Source organism: Furipterus horrens, unplaced genomic scaffold (genome assembly GCF_987537825.1).
Source record: "Furipterus horrens unplaced genomic scaffold, mFurHor1.1.pri manual_scaffold_1, whole genome shotgun sequence".
NCBI lineage: Eukaryota > Metazoa > Chordata > Mammalia > Chiroptera > Furipteridae > Furipterus > Furipterus horrens.
Window position 1 is genome coordinate 186,123,374 of NW_028327171.1, and position 22,915 is coordinate 186,146,288.

Consider the following 22,915-nt stretch of genomic DNA (forward strand, 5'->3'; position numbering starts at 1 on the left):
AAGATACCCTTACATTCTGAGAAGAGCCTTATAAAAGGGCCGCGTGAAGAAGGCATCCAACAAATACTGGTGTATCAGGGCAAGCCCCAGGATCCTACCACTGAACCGGAACCTGCGGAGGAAAACCATGAGATCTCACTTGCACGTCATGGGGCAGTTTCTAAGTAGCTTCATTTGCTTTCTAAAATGCCTTCCAGCTCTAAAGTCTGTCCAAGACTGATTGCCCACTAGGTCCATCAGAGTTTGTGTGCAATATAGGCTGTGTCTTCATTAGGCCAACGGTCACACCCACTTGTTGAAGAAATGTGTTTCACTCTGATTATTTGGAGAGATACTGTTCCACCTTTACCCCCTGTCAATAGCATCTCCTATGTAGCCATCAGGAATTCCCTGTTAGCATGTCAATGAAATTTCCCCAAACCATTTCTAAGACACTTTGACAGAATGAGACCGAGGGTGGTGGAGTGAATGTTGTCTTCTAATGTGGCGGCAAGGATATTAGCAGGATTTCTCTAATACAAGCCCAGTAGCAATTCCCTTTTGAGAAAAATCCCAATCTTAGAATGAGAAAGTGCCTATCCCTGTTCTCTCTCAAACCCCGCTTCTGATGACAATTGTCACCATGCAAGAATTATGCATGTGGACATTTGGGGGAGTTTCCTCAGGGGACATTCTGTTCTCTAAAATTTCAAAGCTCAAGTCTATTCTGAATCACTTTGGAAACTTTATTAAATATATCTGTCATGCCTGGATTTTCTGAGTTGAGATGGACATGTTTTCTCTTTCAGAAGTACGAGAGTTTCTAGCTCTTTGAAAATCTGATGCCTTCTAAAAGCGTAAATCTACCCTGAGGTTCATACTGTCCATTTGTAATTTTAGCATCGGGCAGCCACTTTAAGATTGATGTCCTGCAGCTTTGTTTTTCTTTATTTCCACTTATGTTAGCATAACTGCAATAGCCACAGTTGGGAGGATTCCACAGAGCAACTAAACAGAAGTTAATTTGAAAAATAAGTCCTAAAAGTTAATGCCCTCTACCCACCAATATTAACCTCATGACTCAAAGGAATTTTTTCATGAGTCCTACTCCTGTTCTGTGTGTGTGTGTGTGTGTGTGTGTGTGTGTGTGTGTGTGTGTGTGTCACTGTCAGTGCAAATGAGCAGGAACAAGCAAACAGGGGTTATAAAACTATTTAAAGTCTATACATGCAGGATTAAAAAAAAATGTAAGGATGACTGTTAAGAGTACAATTTGGGATTCTTCAGAGTAAATAATCCCCAGATGGGAGTCCTGCACCAGTTTTCCTTGATGATTTCCTGTGAGAAATTAGAAAGAGGAGCAATCCCTGGTCACACACTTCAAATGGCTCATAGGGCAAGTGGTCACTACTGTGACTCCACATTCCTACTCTTCTGTCATCAGTCACTCCAGGTCCCCAACCTCTGTCCCTTCCCCAGTGTCAGCCACTTCTCCAAGGGCTGCTCTAGAAGCTGCCTGACCCCTGGTCCAGGACTTTCCCCTGCTCTCCCTCACCCCACCTGAGAGCTCAGGGATGCCCAAAGGTGCAGAGAGGGTTGCAGGGGTCCCTCTTTCTTTCTATGGGAGAAACCTTTTGAATTCTACTCAGCTCACTTAAAATTGGTCTTATGGAACATAATCTATACCTAGCTCTGAGACTGCCTGTATACATATAATCTGACAGCAAAAACAAGAGTCAAATAACATATTTAATTAAACATGTAATTTTCTCCAAGGAAAAAAATGCTAAAACTGTGGATTCCTATAAAAACTAATATCACAGAAATCAACAGAAGAAAAGTGTTAGGGAAAACATTACTTACCATTCATGGTGATTGTCTACAAAAGCAGACATGGGACTTATTTGTACTGTGTACGTGTCATTGGCTGAATATTCAAATAAGCCATAATATGGGTTAAAGAGTTCTCTGGATACCAGGAAGAAAAACTCTCTGGAAGGTCCACTGTAGTCCAACCTTTTTAAAAATTCACAAAAGAACAACCAGTTATTATATATATATATATATATATACCGGGTACATTTCCTACAGAGCTCAACTTTCTATAGAACATTCATCACAAGTCTAACTGTTTATATACCGGGACTGTCCCAAACAAATGGAATGATCATGGTTTTTCATCTCATCCATGTCTTGACCCAGAGTAGGGAAATGGACATTTTATATGCAGCACATCCAAAATCAGAACTACACATCCAATAATGGATATAATAGGCAATATGCTAATACTCTGATTGTATAAATATGTATAAAGAGGTAAATATTTTAAATGTTTGGAGTGAAGTTAGTGAGAATGCTTTTCTTAATTGGGAAAAACCTGAGGGCATCAGCTACCTACACCCATGGGACACAGAGTCCTCCTGAATTTTTAAATTGGGGAAGAAAGAGACTTTAGTGAATTGGTGAGAGGGTATTACAGATACAAGCTCGTCTAGGGAGATCAGAGGAAAAAAAAAAAAGGAATGGTAGGGTTCAAGTGGAAACTAAATGATAAAACACCAAGGAACATTACAGACAAGAAAAATGAGGGTATCTAAAGCTCTGTAAGGAAAGAATCTGGAGAAGAGGCTGAAACTCTAGCACCTGACCTCCAGTGTGAATTCCATTTTTGTTACAAGGACATCAAGGTCAAAATGAGGTATGAAAAAGACTATGTTAGGCTTGAGGAATGACAAGTGGCCAACAATGCTGAGGGCAAAAAATGCAGTAAAGAGGAGTTTACAATAAAGCCACTCGATGTGTTAAAATTAAAATGAAAACAGAAGGGACATCAACCCTATGATAAATCTTTACACATAGGTTCGGAGAGGAAGAAATGCTTAAGGGGGAAGGAAAGCAATGGAATAGTGGGGGTGGCAGATTTTTTAAGACTTTGTTCACTTTTTCTTCTCTCTTATGGAATTTCCTCCATGAACTTTACTGCATTTTTTTTTTTTTTTAAGGAAATCATCTGAGTCTTATTCAGTGATAGGATTCTGTGATAGAGAAAAGAATCCTATTACATGTGTAAAATGGAATTGGGAGACTGGTGAGGAAATAAAATGACTTATATGGCTGAGTTGAGCGTTTAACAGAATTTACTTAGAAAAGACTTCAGCTATTCACATACTACTTTCTGAATTTTTGCCATTTCTGAATATATATGTACTATTATTTACTAAATATTTTTCATCAAGTCAACTTTAAATTCACTTGCTTTTTCAATGTATCATTGTCTCACACAATATTTATGAAATTATGATGTTAGCTTTTTTTTTCTAATACACATTAAAAAAATATATATATATATTTTAAAAAGATATCAGTCTATGTAATAGCTAAAAGCATCTCACACAGCACCAGTCAACACTACACTTTGGGAGATACAAGTATGGACTGCCAGGAAACCTACGTTTGCAGAAAATGCAAACATACTAGACTCTCAGGCCCAAAGAGGCCTTAAGGTGACATGATGGGCAGCTTAATATAATGTGGCTAGCAGGTGGGCACCAGGGTTGGTGGCACTCTGCTCAGATTAACCCTGGGGACCCCCAGAGCAGCACTCTGGCTGTCCCACAGGTGCAAGGACACATGTGACTGCACCTCCTCGGGCTAAGCCTCCTGCGGCTTCCAACCACTGTCCTAATTTGATCTCTGACGCCACCAAGAACAAGCAGAATACTTCTTCCAAGCAGAATATTTCTTCCACTTGAATGTTCTTCAGATATTTAGAGACTTTCTGTCAACAAATATCTGAGTGCCTATTATGTTTTGGGTACTCATCTAGATGCTAAAGATATACAAATTTTTGCAAAGCCATTTTCTAAAAGAACTCTTATGTGTGGCAGTTTCCATGTCCCTGGTCTCTTCCCCTTCCTGCCGCCACCCCCACGCCTGAACACAGCCACTTCTTTCAACCTCCTCTCAAGGAAGGGCTGGGAATTCCCTCTGCTCTGGACACTCTCCAGGCTGTCAAAGTCTGACTTCAGGGGTGGTGCCTACTACTGATCACAACACTTCAAGGCGTGGTCTGGGCACCAAGCTTAGAAAGGGCCCATGTCCTCTCTTCCTGGACTCTATTCTCCATTAAGGCAGCTTAAAATTACCCTGCTTGTGGGGCAGCCACTTTGTTGACTCATCCTGAGCTAGTCACCAGCTCATACCTTTCACTGGCACTGCTTCAACCCAGGACTCTCCCATCCTGTCTGCACGTCACTGTATCTTTTTAAAACCCAAGTACTAGACTTTATACTTTTTCCTGCTAAATCATGAATCCAGTCGACCCAGGTCCTTGTGGATGCAAAACATCTCTCTTATTGATGGTGGAACTCTATCGGCAGATCCTGTGTCTTTCCAGGAATGGAGAGGGCCACTGGTCAAAGGCATTTTGTCTGTATGCTCATTTTACGGAGAAGACTCAGGCTGGAGGACACCAGTGAAGGCTGCAGTCGGGGATGTGGGCCTTGATGCAGGCTCCCGCATCCTCTGTAAAAGGCTCGTTGCTCCTGACAGCCTACCCCCAGGACACTTTACATGTTCAAGACTCAAAAAAAGAAACGCTGCTTATAAACTATGGCCTGCAGGCCAAATCTGGCCCATCTCCTGGCTTTGTAAATAAAGTTTTATCGGCACAGAGCCACACCCATTTGTTTATGTGTTGCCTGTCCGTGGCTGCTTTTCTATTAAGATAGCAGAGTTGAGTGGCTGGGGTGGGGAATGCATGGCCTGCAAAGCCTAAAATATTTACAATCTAGCCCTTTTCAGTACAAGTTTGCCAAACTCTGTTATAAGAGAAAGTGGGAGGAAAATGCTACTTTTTTAAAATATTTATGAGGTCACTATTATTACAAAGAGACATCTGGTATAAGTAAAATGGCTTTTTAGCTGCTTAAAATTCAACTGTGGCCTTCAGTTAGAAATAGGTTTTCTTTGAGCTGTAACTCTCTGTGTTTAATAATACTGCACTCCTCAGAGTGTATTATAATGACCTGCTTGTGCGTCTGCCTCCTCTATATACACAAGCAGATTGTAACCATACTGAGGACAGGGACTACCTGTTTCTCAGTATTGTATCCCAAGTACTTAGCCTAATACCCAGTAGGGGCTCAATATATGTTTCTGAATCAATGAATGCAGCTCTCTAAAGAAAATCAACATAATTTACTTTGTTAGTTAGCATCTAGCACAGTGAATAACTGCACAAGTTTTCCTTCAGGCGGCATACTGATTCAATGACATTAATAGTCTATGTCAATCCCTGACCCGACTTGCAAATATTGTCATAAATCACTCAAATGAATTACACTCAGAGAGCTTGGTGCTTGTCATTTCCAGGTACAGCATCATCTACTACGGTGACATTTGTTAAAACAGCAAAGGTGGACCTTACTGATTGGTTCTTTTATTATGATAAGAGCTGAATCTGGCTAGCAATAACATGAAAGTTAAGCTGAAAGTAAAAATTCCTTTTTTTCACCCCCAAGAGAACAAAGCTAACAGTTCCTCTAGGAGGAAAATGTATCTTCCTCAACTGGTCAGGCTCTTATCTGCCAGGTTTTAACTCTAGCAGCTCTGATGGAGTCAATCTGAAACCAAGACAGTTTCTGAAGTCTGATTTGATTACAATCCAAAACTTACAACTGTCTATCTGAGAGCAGGTTGTAGGTTACAAATTACATATGTCTACCTAATCCAGTCAGACATGTCCCAGCAGGGCACCTCGTGCATGTGCTTCCTGTGATGTCTTAGCAACCTCGTCCATATAAATAGTTAATATGACTCATATCCCAGGATCATTCCTGTTTTGCCAGTTAGGTTGGTTCCACAGCAAAGGCTTGGCACTGAAATACAGAAACTCCGGACAACGGGTGTGCAGCCACACAACAGCTGCACGGGAGGGCATTTCGGAATCAGCACAGATGTCCTTACGGTGTCACTGCAATTTTGAGCCCCATGAAGTGCTGATACAGCATTTTAAACACCATCACACTGACCAGCTGACACTGTCCGGCTTGCTGGTGGCATCCAATATTTGTTGTTACTTTTATTCTCCTGTTCTTTATTTTCAAGTAAAAATTACTGAAAAAAAAGTATCCCCATGGAAGTAGACTATAAAATGGAAGAAGATGGCATGGGGAAGTCACACCATCATGTCCTACAAGTTTTCTGGAACACAGAAAACTCTGCTCTTACAGGCTGGGTCAGACACACGTGGCCTGTGCACCTGCCGATTCACCCTCAAATATTTATAGCATCAAGGCACTGGTTCTCCAGCCACTTAAGAAGGCGTCATGGGTGAGTAAGGAATTTTGTGAGCAATAAATAAGACGAGCAAAGTTTTACCTGGTAAGACCAAGCCTAAGCCCAGCTACAGAAGCAGCTTCTTCAGCAAGGTTTGGGTTATTGAGGTTATTCTGCGAATGTCTCTTTTTGGAAGAAGACAAGCAGCATCATTAATTTAACCTGAAGCTTTACAGATTTCTGAGGACTAAAGGTCAAGCTCGGAATCCACTCAACTTCTAAGAAGGATTAGACCAGTCAGATGTAAGAGCTGCTGCTTATTTTATAAGCAGGGTTGCAGGAAGACTGTGTCAGATGACCCCCTCTCCCTCAGTGGCATTATTTGCCTGTCTCAGAAGCAAGGTCACAGAAAGAGCTCATATGTCCTTAACCCCTAAGCTAAAACTGTTTGCACACATCCCCTCCCTTGTCTAAGGGTGGCTTTGCGAGCCAGGTGATTGATGTCCTATAGAAGGCACCTTACATATAATGAACTCATTCTTTCTTAAAGAAAGGTGCCTTTTACAGAGTTGGCCACAGAGGAAAAAGAGGTGAGGCAATCCAGCGTAAACATCCTCTCTTCACCAAGGCCATTGTTTCCTTACTGCTTGGGGTACTAAGAAGTTAATGGCCCAGGATGCCTTATCAGAACACAATAGTGTGCCTTGCTAACTTTGGAAACCACATAGCTTTAGTTGCCAGGACTTGTAACTCGGGAGAGAATGACACACTGGAGACTCTCAGTGCTCCACCTGTCCTCTTTCCTAAAGACGCAACCTCTAGGCAGACAGAAGCAAGCAGAGCATGCGACTTCTCACCACATTCTGTCAAGATGACTCAGTTTCCAGCCATGCCACCACTGCTGACAGCCACTCCTCGCCACTTTGCAAGACCAGATAACCAAATTAAGTTGGGTGGAAATTTTAATGAGAACAAAACTTCCAGCTCTGACCAAATCAAATCACAGGGGTTTGCTTAGAAACGGCTTACTTTTGATAAAAAGCCAACTATAACATGAAACATTATTTTAGTGAGAAGTATTAAAAGGTCTTGGATCATTCTTGTATTTTTTAAATTGAATATAGGCATCACTAATATTCTGGGATGAATTCTACCTCCTTTGGAATTAGTAGTTAACCTGGACATTCCTGACTATAAATTTTTCCATCATTTTTCTTGCCTCAGTCACTTCATTTCAGAAACAATCTATATATTGTGTTTCAGACCTATGCAAAAAAAAAAACAGCTTAAAGCAGAGCTAAAGTTTCTCTGTGAATCTGCTAACTCACACTTTTTGGGAATGCAGGCAGATGTAGTCTTCCTTTTAAAATTTTTATTAAATTTATTGGGGTGGCATTGGTTAGTAAAATTAAACAGTCTTCAAGGGTACAATTCTGTAATACATCATCTGTATAGTGTATTGTGTGTTCATCACCCAACGTTAAATCTCCTTCCACACCATTTATCCCCCCTTTACCCTCTTCTACCTTCCCCACCCCCTTTCCCTCTGGGAATCACCACACTGTTGTTGTGTCTGTGAGTCTTTTTTTCCTTTGCTTAATCCCTTCACCTTTTTCACCCAGCCCCACAAGCCGCTCCCCTCTGACAGCTGTCAGTCTGTTCTCTCTATCTGAGTCTGTTTCTATTTTGTTAGTTTATTTGGCTCATTAAATTCTACATATAAGTGAAATCATATGGTATCCATCTTTCTCTGACTGGTCTATTTCACTTAGAATAATACTCTTCAGGTCCATCCATGCTGTCACAAAAGGTAAGATTTCCTCCCATTTTATGGTTGAGTCCTTGTTTACAGCTGAGCAATATTCCATTGTGTAAAGGTCCCACAGCTTTTAATCCACTCATTTACTGATGGGCACTTGGGCTGCTTCCAAATATTGGCTTTTGTAAATAATGCTGCAATAAACATAGGGGTGCATATATTCTTTTGAATTAGTGTTTTGGGTTTCTTTAGATATATTCCCAGAAGTGGAATCACTGGGTCATAAGGCAGTTCTATTTTCAGTTTTTTGAGGAAACTCCATACTGCTTCCCACAGTGGCTGCACCAGTCTGCATTCCCACCGACAGTGCATGAGTGTTCCCTTTTCTCCACATCCTCGCCAGCACTTGTTTGCTGATTTACTGATGACAGCCATTTTGAGAGGTGTGAGGCGATTATCATATTGTGGCTTTAATTTGCATCTCTCTAATGATTAGTGATGTTGAACATTTTTTCATGTCTATTGGCCATCTGTATGTCCTCTGGAGAAGTATCTATTCAGGTCTTTTGCCCATTTTTAAATTGGATTGTTTGTTTTTCTGGTGTTGAGTTTTGTAAGTTCTTTATAAATTTTGGATATAAACCCCTTATCAGATATATCATTGGTGAATATGTTCTCCCCTTTAGTGGGTTTCCTTTGCTGTGCAAAAACTTTTTAGTTTGATGTAGTCCCATTTGTTTATCTTTTCTTTTGTTTCCCTTGTCCAAGGAGACATAGCAGAAAAAATATTGTTATGAGAAATGTCTGAGATTTTACTACATTTTTTTCTAGGATTCTTATGGTTTTGAGTCTTACATTTAAGTTTATAATCCACTTTGAGTTTATTCTTGTGTAGGGTGTAGGAAGGTGGTCTAATTTTATTTTTTGTACATATCTGTCCAAGTGTCCAACATCATTTATTGATTAGACTACCTTTGCCCCATTGTATGCTCTTCCTCCTCCAAATATTAATTGACCATTAAGGCATAGGTTTACTTCAGGGCTCTCTATTCTGTTTCATTATCTATGTGTGTTTTTATGCCAGTACCACACTGTTTTGACTACTATGGTCTTGTAGTATAGTTTAATACCAGGTAGTGTGATTCATCAATATTGTTCTTCTTTCTCAAGATTGTGGTGGCTATTTGGGCTCTTTTGTGGTTCCATATGAATTTTTGGAATACTTATTCTAGTTCTGTGGAATATGCCATTGGTATCTTGATAGGAATTGTGCTGAATACATAGATTGCTTTGGTATTATGGATATTTTTTTAAAGATTTTTATTTATTTATTTCTACAGAGAGGGAAGGGGAGGGAGAGAAACATCCATCTGTTGTCTCTTGTACACACCCCAACCAGAGACAGAAGCCACAACTCAGGCACATGCACTGGTTGATAATTAAACCAATGACCTTTAGCTTTGCAGGACAACACCCAACCAACTGAGCCACACCAGTCAGGGAGGGTAGTATGGATATTTTAATGATCTTAATTCTTCTTATCTATGAACATAGTATATGCTTCCACTTATCAAGTTTCTTTCTTCAGTGTCTTATAATTTTCGAAGTATAGGTCTTTTACATCCTTGGCTAAATTTATCTCTAGGTATTTTATTGTTTTTGATACAACTGTAAATGGAATTGTTTTCTTAGTTTCCCTTTCTGATAGTTCATTATTGGTGTATAAAAATGCAACTGATTTCTGGATATTTATTTTGTATTCTGCTACTTTACTGAATTCATTTATCAGTCCCAGCAGTTTTTTTTTTTTTGATAGAATCTTTAGGGTTCTCTAACAGATGCATTATTCTGAAAAATAAATCCCTTTCTTTACATGCACTAGCTAATCTACTATAAATAAAGATCTTGATTATGACAAGTAGAAGATCTGATCATTGAGATGTATTAATAAGAATTGCAAGTATTATTCATCATAGATAACATAACATTGTCATTAGCAACACAAAAACTCTATATGTACCAATATACCTACTGATTTGGACTTTTCATAGAATTAACTCTATCCATATTCTTACTCTACTAATCTCAAGTGTGGAAGAAATTACCCTCATGGCAGTCAGCTATTAGCCAACTAGGAAACAAAAAAAGTCACTCAAGGAACCATTTCCTACATCTCCTACAATCCTGACTATATGTGTTCTTTTAATACATGTTTTATTTTAGAATAGTTTTTGATTTACAGAACAATTTCAAAGATAGTATGAAGAATTCTTGTATACCTCACACTCAATTTCCCTCTTATTACTATCTTATATTAGTATAGTAGCTTTGTTATAATCAGTGAACCAATATTGATACAGTTTTTAACTAAAACCCATACTTTATTCAGATTTCCTTAGTTTTTACCTAATGACCCTTTTGTGTCCTAGAAGCCCATCCCAAATGCCGTATTATATTTAATTGTCATGTTTTCTTAGGCTCCTCTTGGCTGTGACGGTTTCTCAGACTTGTCTAATTTTTGATGACCTTGACAATTTTAAGTACTTGCAAGGTATCTTGTAGGATGCCACTCAGTGTGGGTTTGTCTGATGTTTTTCTCACCATTAAACTGACATTCTGGTTTTTGGGGAGAAAGATCAAAGAAAGTAAACTGCCATTCTCATCACATCATATTAAGGGTACATACCATTAATGTGATGTATCACTGTTGATTTTAACCTTGATCACCTGGCTCAGCGTTTGTCAGGCATCTCCACTGGAGACTTCTTTATTTGGAAGAAAGTCAGTATGGATAACCCATAATTAAGGAGTTAGGAATTTCACTAAATTATTTAGAAATCTGCACAAAAGATATATTTATTCTCTTCCACTTATTTATTTATTCAATCATGTATTTATATGAGTATAGAGAGATTTATTTATACTTCGGGTTACAATGCCATACTACTTCATTTATTTTTTTGTTGTTCAAATCACTCCAGCTTTGGCCATTGGGAGCTCTTTCAATTGGCTCTTTGTCCCTTGGACATTGACTTTTTGAGCATTTCTTTATTCTCTGACATTACAGGATCCTTCAGGCTTCTTCTTGTGTACTTCCTGTCCTAGCCCTAGAATCAGCCAATCCTTCAAGGAGCCCTAGTTCCTTTTACTGGAGAATGATATTGGAGACCAAGATCTGGGCACTACTGGTGTATGTTTTTAAATACCTTTTACTAGAGTTGGATATGAAGAATTGACCAAATGACACATTTCAAGAGCATTAAAATTAATGAAGGGAAAGTGACAGAAAACTTCAAGCTCAATTTTTATAGTTCCATGAAAATCTTAGACAGCTTTCCACTATGGGTATTTATTACAATCCAGAAATATTTTGGTCTTTAAGTTTAATATGATAGAATGAATATGTTTGAGAAGGGGGTTAAGGCTAAAATAGCTTCTTAATTTTATGTTGTTTTTAGGTTTCTATTTTCCAGCAAGTGTGCTATGTTAATCTTTGAAAGTAATATATGTTTTCTCAATGCCTAGTAGCAAAATAAAGTTTGTATTTAGTAATCTATATGTATAACATTGCATGATTAATCCATGAGACCAGAAATTATCTGGCTCGACTCCAGCTTCAATAAGCCATATGATCTGATTAAGAGATTGTTTATGACGACTGAAGCCACACCTCAAAATATCCTCACTCTTATTTTCCCTCTGGGGTTATAGCTAGGAAAGAGGTGATAGAAGCAGGAAGCATTTGGACATTAGTGACAATCAAATACAGAGAGAGCAAGCCCCACTCATCCTGAGCCTCGTCCTGGGAACAGATGTCATCAGTCCAGATCACAGGGAGACCACATTAGGATGATCAAACATGATAAGCATCTGTTCTATTCGAGCTTAAGTTCCAGGGCTCCCAAGACTCTCCCCACACCCCTGAGATCTCAGCAGACTGTGGTCCAACAATGCAGGAAGGCAGCTGGGGTTCTGGGGGAGGAAAAGTATTCTCATTCAAACCAGACCAATAAGGTCAGGAAATACTTGGCATCCCATGCATACCTGTGATTAGACTAAAAACATTTGCCTTCATTTTCAATGGTGCACCTGCATCTTTAAGCCAATTAACATAAGCTAGAGGTCCATTAAGGCATGTCAGCAACAAAAGGCTCAAGTCTCAGGCAAGTTTCTGTTCAACTTTGTCACATTATATTGTTTTCCCATGTAATGTTTAATCTAGTCATAGCTGGGAGACTATACAACAGCATGTGTGAAGAGCAGAAGCTATCAGGCACTACAGAAATAGTGAAAAGATTCATGGGTAGGAAAAAAATTCAGGTAGACCAGAGTTCAGGAATTTTTGTCTACGTCCCAGTGTTGCTCCAAACATAGTGAATGAAAGACTAAAACCTAGCTGTGACCCTCAATCTCAATTTTCCTATTATCTGGTTCTGTTAGCACATGCAAGTTATTTGATACTTTGGAGCCTCCATTTCATGAGCCATATACTTAATGGTTAATTTTTTTTTGGATATTACTACTATGAATCCATATGATTCCATAATGGAGCACAGTTTATTCCTGGGCATGACTGAGAGGGGCAGTGTTGAAATAATCCAAATGAACAGAATCAAGAAGACAACAAGAGTTCAGGCAATTGTGTGATATATATTTTTTTAATTCACTCTAGTGGTGGCAGGGTTACATAGAAGGTGCTGAAACGCAAAACCCGGACCTGAAATGAGGCAAGAGGAAGGGGTCTGGGAGAGACGAGAGCTGTCATCTCCGCAAGTGTTATATAACAGCTGTCGTGTCTGTTTGGATGCAATAAATACTGTGTGGGAGTAGCCACTCCATTTCCTAACTCTTCCCTACATGAGCACACTCAGGGAAGACGCACAGAAGGCTGGAGACCTTTGTTTACGGCAGGTGCTTATTTTGGTAGGCATGCTGCCATCCCGAAAGGAGAGAAAAACTGGAGACAGAGAAATAAGAACCAAGACCCGAGAGTTTCTGGTGTGGAGGCTTCCTGGTAGAGCAGCAGGATTCTAATTAGTGATTCTGAAATTGAGTTTATTTAACAGGTGAAGCACGTCCCACTTTGCACCCCAGTGCAAGTAACCAGATCACAGGTGCTAAAATGCAATTCCTCGATTTTTTTTTAACTCAAAGATCCCTTTTTCCTTTAAGAGAGAATCAGGGAGAGAAGAAACCAAACCGAGCTCTGCTCTCGAAAATGATCTATAGTTATAAGGTTTTACCAAAGAATTTCTATGCCAAATGATTTAAAAACCAGAAAAAGCCTTTTTGAAGAAAGCCGAGAGGCTGCAGTGTACGAGAACGGCATTTCCTGCCAGAAGGATTTCCTGTTTCAGGCAACCACAGGGAGGATGTGGTGAAACATCCGCCCTGCAGTCACGGCCTGTGCTGCGCAGGCCACTTCTCCATGCTACTCACCCTTCCTCCCCGACGAAGGTGACGTACAGCTTATTTCGCTGCAGATCTTTTCGGGAGTAGCCCATGATCTGATTAAAAGCATCTTCAAGTAAGTGATCTCTTCTGATAATTAACCTGTCAATAAGGAGACAATTTGAAAAATACAAATTATTTCCTAATCCTTATCTTTCTAGAACTGGGCACCTGCCACTTAATTTGCATTCACCACAACTAACTAGGCAACAAGGAGTGACTTAACATCATTGCTATCTGCCACAAAGGACACAATTGTCTTTAATTCGTAACAGCCTTAGCAACTGTTATGTAAGAATCATTGGTAAAGACAGCACCCCACCTATGACCTGTGAAAACAATCCAAGAGGCCCTTCTGAATCGTCAAATCAATTCATCCAAGAAGGATATGAAACATCACAGGCACAACACTTTTGTTTAGTAAAGGAAAAACAACCCTATGAGGTTGTGTTCAAAGCCTGAATGCACCTAGACAAGGAATTCAATTACTAGGTGCCTAGAAAGATGACCGGGAGAAAAAAATCTCAGTGTCCTCCAAAGCAGAAGAGTTTATAATTGTGCTTAATTTAATTTTTAAATTAAGTGAATCTTGAAATTTTCTAACTGACAGACACTAATGACTGATACATGTGACCAATTAATCCACTTGCTGTAATGATAAAGTTATCCTTGAGCAGACATGAATTTGCCTTTAGTGAAACTATTCATGGAAAGGGAGCTAATATGGAGGCCAAGGATGAAAGCTTGGTCATCAAGACCTTTGGAAGAGAAGTGTCAGAAAGGTAAAGCTCTGAGAGGCATGGTGTTTGGGCAGGCTGATGTTTTTTGAGGGTGTTGAAAATGGAACCTGTGAGTTTCATCAAGAAAGCCCTCCGTGTGGGGTGGTGAGCTGTGGGGCAGCTGAGTTGGTCCCTGGACCTTCTCTCAGGTACCCTGGAATGTGACAGTACTGCAATAGAGACCCTCCTCCTCTGTCCTCTCTCAGGTGGCATAGTGATGTCTAGTGGGGACATGGTGGAGGGGTGGAGGTGGGGATGAAGGGGGCAGTAGGGGTAAGTGGAGAATGAAAATAATTCTGACCATACATCATGATAATGTTTCAATTGCCCCATTTTAGTGGAGGTGGATAGACAGGCAGAAACAACATTCATGACAGATTCCGTTGGACAAGTGAAGTTTATTTCACAGAAGGAAACAGAGCTGAGCAATGATCCCTACACTCAGGTCATGTCAGGAGACAGTGATGTGCAAGACAGGACATTGTGACAGCCTTATACCTAACGAATATACTTTCAGCCAACAGAGGTGGTTTCCAGGAGAAAAAAATGAATGCGCTTTTAATTTTTCCTAATATTTTTTACATACAATGTGATAGTTTCTTTACTGTTTGTTTTAAAACCTTAAGCTTAATTGTGCTTAAGTCCAAAACTGCTGTAATTTACAGACACCAAAATAATTATGTCGACTAAAACAAAGGTGGTTGTCCCAAATCACAGTCAATTTCTACATTCCCAACTGCATCCCATCCTTTCAACATCTACAAATCCTGTGGCTTGTTTCACTTTGACTTACTTTAATTTCCCTGGGCCTTGTCCATATCCTTTAGTCTCTAACTTCCTGTAGAAGTTCCTTAGTTTGGCTTCGAAGTCTCGCTTGTAAGGGGCTGGAGCCCGGGCATTGGCACGCTGCGTCCCTACAGCAACCACAAAAAGAAGAGGGTGTGGATTTGTGCAATGTCCTGATGTTCATAGTATCATCGTGAGAAAATAATCACCAGGGAGCTGAGACCAGAGTTAAGAAGTAAAAGGAGGCAATGTGTTTAGTTCCTGCAGTTTTCAACTGTCCAACTTAAAGACTATACCAGAGCTTAACCAGGGTCTTACGAGATATCTTCTTTGTGGCATCTTGGTTGAAAAGAACAATGCCGTTCCAATCGTTACGATGGTGCCATCTGTTAGTCAAATATGTTGCCCTTTTCAGTCCAAACTAATGAGTCAAACAGGGTTACTCATGTCTAATGGTAACTGGTGAGGGTGGAATAGCTTTGCTCGCTGCTGAGATGATATCATGGCAATTAGACAGGAAGTTACAATGTTAAAAGTATGTGGTATATAAAGCAAGAACAGTCAGTTTCCATACTTTATGGAAAACGTACAAAAACTTCTTTTGGATAGGCACTATAGCTAAAAATTATTTTAGAAACATAGTTGCATACATTTTATATTGTAGGGTAGAATAACCTTGATATAAAAACAGAATTCAGACGTAATTGCAGAAGTCATATGTTCCCCGGTTCCACAAAGAGTACATAATGTGCTATTTGTTGAATTCTTAATAGGTGCCAAGTACTATAATCATCTACAGATTATCTAAAGTTTTTTTAATATTTCATATGACAAGTATCATTAATAAAATGTAGAAGTAACATTTCCTCTTTCCATAGAAAAATCTGACTTTGGGTCACTATGTGACTAACCAGCAACTCAGGGTAGAACACTGATGATGAATATGGAATCAGACCCAGAGCCATGACAAAAAAAAAAAAAAAAGTTGACAACACAATGGAAGAAACCAGAAAATAAAAATTTTGAAGTCCTTCGCTTATACACCACATGAGCTCATTAGATATTTCTTTAGTGAATGAATAAACTAAGTGGTTGTTATTCATTGCTAATACTGTGTTAAGTTCAAAAACAGATGCTCAAAATGAATAAGGCAGGGTTCATGAAGTGGATATCTAGGTTGAGAAGACAGAAATAACAAATATTGAAGTCCTAAAATAGATGGCAAACAAGGCACAAAGCAGAGAAGACAAACTATTGCCCTGGGGCTAATCCCAGACCGATTGATCTACTTTGTTTGCCATAAAATCATTTTTAAAGAATTTAAATTAACTTTCAACATTTAAAAATCAGGAGATTTCAAGTAGAAACAAATCTGTATTTTCTTTTGAAAATGATTTGGGAGCCCTTGAAACAACTGGCTTGAATTTTTCTGGGGCTATATTGGGCAGCTGCTCCACGACATGTGTGAGTGTGCCCTCCACTGGGCCACAGTCAGTCAAAGGCATGGGCTTCTGGCACTCCTGGGTATTTGCATTTGTGATCAGTGTTATCGAAAAGTGATAGTAAATGAGGATCAGTAGAGATCAAAATGGAAAAGATGTTAGGGAGCAAGCTTTATTGGAACCAGGCCTTGTAAAGAGGAGACTCTATGCTATACTGGGCTGGGCAGCAAGAGGTAAATAAGCCTTGCACGTGCATTCAGAAGACACGGAGGAAACCCTGTTACCACTGGGTATAGGAGGGGTGCTGGGGAGCAGGTGGGGAATTTAGCAGCCAGGAGGCTGGAGCCAGATTATGAAAGAAATTTTAAAAACATCGCTGATGAGACTGGGCATGATGCAGCGAGCTGGGGGAATCTTTTATAGCTTCTTGAGCAAGCAAATTACACGTGTTATTATTGAAGAAATGATTTTCGGAGTGTGCTCAGTGGATCAAGGGTGGCGAGGAGAAAAGACTGCAGGGTGGAGACCCGGTCAGGAGTAGTGGCAGCAATGGAAGCCTGAGGCGTGGATGAGGACAAGACTGCAGAATGGTGACTCAGAAAACATTTACAGTATGAGATAAGAATTGATAACAGTAGGTAAGCAAAGAAGAGAAAGAAACAGGAAGCTCTCCTGTGGCAACACAAAGTTTTTAGAACAATACCAATAGCTGTCATTGGTTAAGGGCCTGCTATACATTCGGGACCATGTATTTTACATGGAGGATCTTAGGGAATCCTCACAAGTCTATGAAGCAGGCATTATTATTATCACCACCATCACCACTTTGTAACTAAGGGAACTGAAGTCATATGGCAATGAATGGTAGGTTTGGGATCTGAGCCAGGTCTGTGTGACACTAAAGGCAGCGTGGGAGATGATGCTGGTAGACAGGGCATGTGAAGTTTTAGACGTGTGGAGCTGGAGGTGACAGCCATTTGGGTGAATATTCTGTATAGGCACTTGAAAAAACAGTACTGGAGTTCCAGCCAGAGATCAGAGCCTCACCCTCGGATGAAACGAGTCAGTGCCTGTATAGCACTTTGAGCAGTATCTTTGCATAAGAAGCCCCGCGTGTATCTCTGTTAGCTCCTGTTGTTATTATCTGCATAGAGGTAAACACTAAAGATGTGGGGAACTATTGGGGTTTTATGAATGGCTTTTAATAAAATTGGCTATTGATCAATAATATGTCCAGAGGTCTGTTGGTATGGTTGAATCTCTTACCCACAGAGCTAAGAGCTATGTCATAAAGGAAACAAATAAACGTGATCGTAAAACGTCTGGGATACAGAAGAGACTGCCAGGCAGTGGTCCTCAAACCTTGACTGCACGTTAGAATCACTTGGGAAGCTTCTAAAAAAATCTCAGTGTTCTGGCCACACCCAAGACACATTACATCAGAATCTGTGGGGGTGGGACGCAGGCATAAGTGTTTTATAGTGCTCTCCAGATAACTCCAAAGTGCAGCCAAGGTTGAAAACCATTATCCCCCATAGGGAGGTCAAATGTAGCCAAAGAAACACCTGGGCAGCATCCAGGGACCCACACTGGGGCAATGCTTCCTCTGTACTTGAAAGGCATCCTTTGCAACATGAAGGAACACGACCTCCTCAACCACAGGGCTGCTCTCTTGGATGACCAAGGGACAGGACAGTGAGTCACAAGTCCACTTGGGCGTGCAGAATAAAGCTTATGAGAAGCTGCAGACTGGTAAACCCAGACAGCTCAGCAAGCAGCCTGTGTGAATCAGTTTTCAAGGCTACGGCCATTGACAGGGAAGAGGAAAAAGAAGAACAAAGAACTCAATGAAAATCTTTCGGGAGTCAAAAGAAACATGATTCTTTAAGAGTTCATTACTTTCAAAGAAAACAAAACAGCACACATTATACTGTGGCTGTATAATTTGAGATGCTTAAAAGGATGTGGGAAATGCCATAATGCAGTCCATCAATATCAATACAGACCATAAAAGTTAGGTCTGACTCCACTTACGCTCTAAGTAGTGATTCAATTATGGAGACTCTGGAGACAGGCATTGTTAAATGCAAAAATTCTTTTGCTAACAGTTCTATTATGAAAAAATCATTTACACATTACTTCATGGTTTAAAAATTACAGTAAATTATGCTGTTGGCCCTTGTCAAACTCTTAATGCAAGTCAGGTGCAACTGCCAAGACATTCCAGGGCAGGAACAATGTTACTTCCACTTTGGAAATCAAAAATGATCTTGGAAGATTGAGTAAATACAGTTGTATGGGAACCATAACTCTAAGTAAAGTTCTAGGATATAATACTCTTACAGAGAGAGTTATTTTATGGTCTTTATGGTCTTAGAAAAGGAAGTCAGTTACAAAAAGTCTAAAGTTACGTTTAGGAAGTGATCAAAGAAAGGGTGACTTCAAAGGATAGTTAGCATTATGTTAATTATTTGGAGGGAAAAAATGTCAGTAACAGACATTAGGCTTTTTTTCTTCACTGTTACTAGGCAGACCTAAAGTACTTCCAAATAGTGTCACACTATTTCTATTTACTGTTATAAAACTGCACAATCATATACAAACTAGAAAAGTCTACCTGAAAAAATACTTCAAGTGATACTAGAAATATCTTTGCCATCAAACTTCTAAGAAGCCTGGCTCTCTCTGGCATGTTCTGGAGCTGTCACCAGGAGCCCAGGCTGCTTCGTTGGGGACTGAGCTCAGCCTAATCCCACACAGCTCCAGGCCTCTGCACTGCGATGGCTCAGAAGCTCACTTCGTTCCCGGTTCACTTTCTTTAAAAAAAAAAATTCCTATGACATTAAAAAATTCTCTGTTAGTGAATGAGAACAAGTGATCAAGCATTGCAATAATTTCTGGACTGCTCCACCTTCTGGAACATAGCTCAGCAATGGAGATTAAGGGGGAAAACCACCTCCAGAGCAGCTGACACAAAGCAGCAGCACAGAAGTCTTTGCATTTTTGCTTTATTCCCTGAGAGTCGTAAAAGCCCTTAGGCCATTGTTTTGAGCTTGCTCCTGCTTTCCTTTATTTACTATTTATTTTTAAAAAACACACCTTGATCGCCTGATTTCTCAGACCAGGGCAAATTAGAAGCCATTTATTAAAAGGGAAAAGAGGAAGCGCACACCTGTGACAGGGGTCCCCTGACAGCATCGGGCAGGGGTGGGGGACAAGGGAGACTAACAACAACAACAACAGAAAACCCACCTCTTTACTGTGAAAGAGACAGTATTCGTCTTAACTTCCATTTCTGGAATCCCAACGCCTCCAATTCCCACCCACCAGGGAGTCCCCTTCATGTGTACCATTTGGTTCCCAGGTCATTTTTTTGTGGGCTGAGCCAAGAAAAGGGATAGAACCCAGCTTCTGAAGGCAAGTGTAGGGGGCAGGGAGGAGAGAAGACAGACAATGTTTGTGAAAAGAACAGATTAGATAAGCAGGAGCTAAGATGTTAAGACTTTGGAAAGAGAGAGGAAAAGAGGGTCTTTACAGAGACGGAGATGCATTGCGTGTTAGGAGTGCATCTATCCCTTGCCCTCAGGACCACCTCAGTGAAGACCCATGCGGCCCTTCAGTGCTCTCTGGTCCCATCTGCTTCCCTCCTGGTGCGTGTGGCCTGGGGCTGGCGTTACCTTCCAGATAGTCCAGTTCTAGTCAAGTAGCAATAGCTCTGGGGGATGATTCCCCCAAACCATGACATACCCTCAATGTGCTCACAGTGTTGGTTACACGGAAAATTCACAGGAGTGAGCACATCTCCAACAATATTAGATAAATTAGGTATTTATTTGAATTCCTAGGAATGTGCAGCTACAAAAGGTCCTTAAATCAACTCCTGGGTCCCATTTTTGACATAATAAACCATATGGTGTTTGGAAAGATCTTTTCCTTCTGGCATAAGCTAAGGTCGGGGTTGGCATTATAACACTCCTAGAAAAACAAACCTTCGCATTCCAAAATTTTGACAAATTTTAGGTGAGCACCCTCACAGCTGCAAAAAGCAGTGAGTCAGAGTTTCCAAAGCCCCTCTCTGTGCCGTACTTGAAAAGACACGTCAATGTGCTTGGAATGAGGAAAAGTATGGAAAGTTGACCAGGTTCCTAGGCGTTCTGAAAAAAGATCATTAAAATTTATTCTTGTCGTAATTTTCACAATATTATTCCCACACCACTAAAAGGGGTGAAATTCTAGTCACAAGAAGGAGGATCAGACAACTGTTAAAAATCTCTTTGAAGTGTTTTCACTAAAACTTAAGGGATACTGGTAGAAGGAAAGGCTGTTTTAACTCAAAGAAGCAGAAGGCTGCTCCGCCAGGCAAGCGAGGCCAGCTAGCGCTGCCCTTCTCTCATGTGGAATGAGTTAGTTACTTCCATTGATATCAGTCAGTGCATCCTGATTTTAAGATCAAATAAAGGCCACTGACACGGAGTAGGCCAAAAATATGGAGATGATTCTTGCAGAAAATTAAAACCACCACAAACACTGCTAGCAATTTAGATGTATCTGGGTTCTACATGTCTTTGGAAAATAACTGTAAATGGGCTTCCAGGGTGCATTCTATTACTGCCATGGGTTACTGATGTACATTTGTGATGTTAACGTGAAGTGATCTAGTCACCATTTAGAACGTCCACATTAGTCTCTAAGACCGTTCAGCCAGGTCTCCAAAGCACATGCCCATGGGGCTCACTAGGGACAGAATGCGGTGATCTATCTGTCTTTTGCTTCAGGAGGATGGGCCACAGAAAAGGAGGGCCTGGAAAGGAGAACCTTGATTGGAATCAATAATAATCCACACAGCTTCATTTCTTTAACCACAGAGCATCTGGCAAAGGGATAAACCATTTTAACTTCATCATAGGTTCCAGCTAAGATAAAGGCCAGTCAGAGTGATTAAGTATTTAGGCAGCTAGCTCAGGAAGAAATGGATATTCATATATTCCAAGTATTAATGATTCAAATACTGACAAACTACACTTTTCAGGATCCCATTTCAAAAAAAAAAAGAAATAGAAAAGAATAAGTTAACATTTACTGGATGCTTGGGTTCTTGTTATGGTGTTCTCCAAAAATAAAACATGGGAGGTGGTTACTATGATTCCCATTTTGTAAAAAAAAAAAAATTCTAGATTAGGAAAGGAAGCAAAGGACCAAAGTCACACACAGTTGATAAAGACTAAGGCCAGCTGTAAATTACATCAATTTTCCCCCTACACCTTGGCATCAAAATCCTAAGTAACATTTAAACTCCCCTAGAGTGTCATATACTTACGTCCTTGTCATCCTGTATCATCAGAATAACCTGTGCTTTTGCGTCCAGCGCCCATGGGCCTGTGCTGTGTTCACTGCTGCTGCTCTGCCCCATTCTAGGAATCGCTTCCTTTCCACCCACATCATTTGGCCTCTGCACATGCACATGCTCAACTTCCTGTCCTAAAACCCCTTCCTTAACTCTTGTTCTCCTTCTAAATACTGTCCTAATTTTCTTTCCTTTCATATTTCATGAAAAGAATACTTCATTCATTCTGGTCATACTTTGTACTCCTGGCTCCTACTTGATATCCCATATCATTCTGGAACCTATGACTTCATGGAAACAGCTCTGGCAAAGGCCACATATAATTTCATGATGTTCAGATTTAATGGCTTCTTCTCAAGCCTGAATCCTTAGCAAACCTAGCCCTGTTAATCACTCCCTCCTCTTTGAAGCCCAGCTCCCCTGAAAAGACTTTTCTAATTCTCTTCCAAAATCCACTGCTCTCTTTCTTTCACTTGCTCCTCTAACTCAGCCCATCCCTTAAATACTGGAGTTCCTCCTGCTATCACTCTGTTTTCTCCTCTTCCACAAACTTGCCTTCCCCAGTTCCTATAATCTATACTCTGTGCCTCAGCTGCCACCTGCATACTTGTATTCCCGGCCACCAACTTTTCCTGAGCTCCCTGTCTTTTCCAGTTGAGTTTGGATATCTCCAAAGCGTCAACAAAACATGCCCCAAACCAAACTCATTTTCCCCTTTCCTTCCTGTCTAATCTTCCTTGTTTGGTAAATAGTGTTACTACCTGCCTCGTAATCTAGGTGGGAGGACTTCAGAATCTGCCTTGACCTCATTATCCTCCTTTCTTGGACTCAAAGTCCTGGTCTCTCTACATCCTGCATATCTTTAGAATTAGTTCCCTTTTCTCTATCCCCCTAGTGCAGCCCTTTAGCGTGTCACCTGGGTTAAAATATAGTACCCTCCCAAACAGTTGCTCCGATTCTAGTCTCTCATATTCTAATCCATCCTCTGTATTGCCACCCAACTGATCTTTGTAAAACAGGATATTCCTCTGTTTGTAAATTCTTAGTGGCTCTGCGTGGACTACAAAATAAGGCGTCAGTGAGCAACTGGCCCTAG

At 40.4% G+C, this 22,915-nt stretch overlaps 1 protein-coding gene across 1 annotated transcript in view; it reads right to left on the bottom strand.

Annotated features, from left to right (window-relative positions):
• The window catches only part of HECW2 (HECT, C2 and WW domain containing E3 ubiquitin protein ligase 2), a 217,615-nt gene that overhangs the window by 25,447 nt on the left and 169,253 nt on the right, over positions 1 to 22,915 (bottom strand). Inside the window, exons 19-22 of the mRNA XM_090282068.1 lie at positions 15,041 to 15,161; positions 13,457 to 13,570; positions 1,843 to 1,995; positions 14 to 112 (exon numbers count right to left, since the gene is read on the bottom strand). Of these exons, the coding sequence (XP_090138194.1) occupies positions 14 to 112; positions 1,843 to 1,995; positions 13,457 to 13,570; positions 15,041 to 15,161 (487 nt within the window). The remainder of the gene's footprint in view (positions 1 to 13; positions 113 to 1,842; positions 1,996 to 13,456; positions 13,571 to 15,040; positions 15,162 to 22,915) is intronic.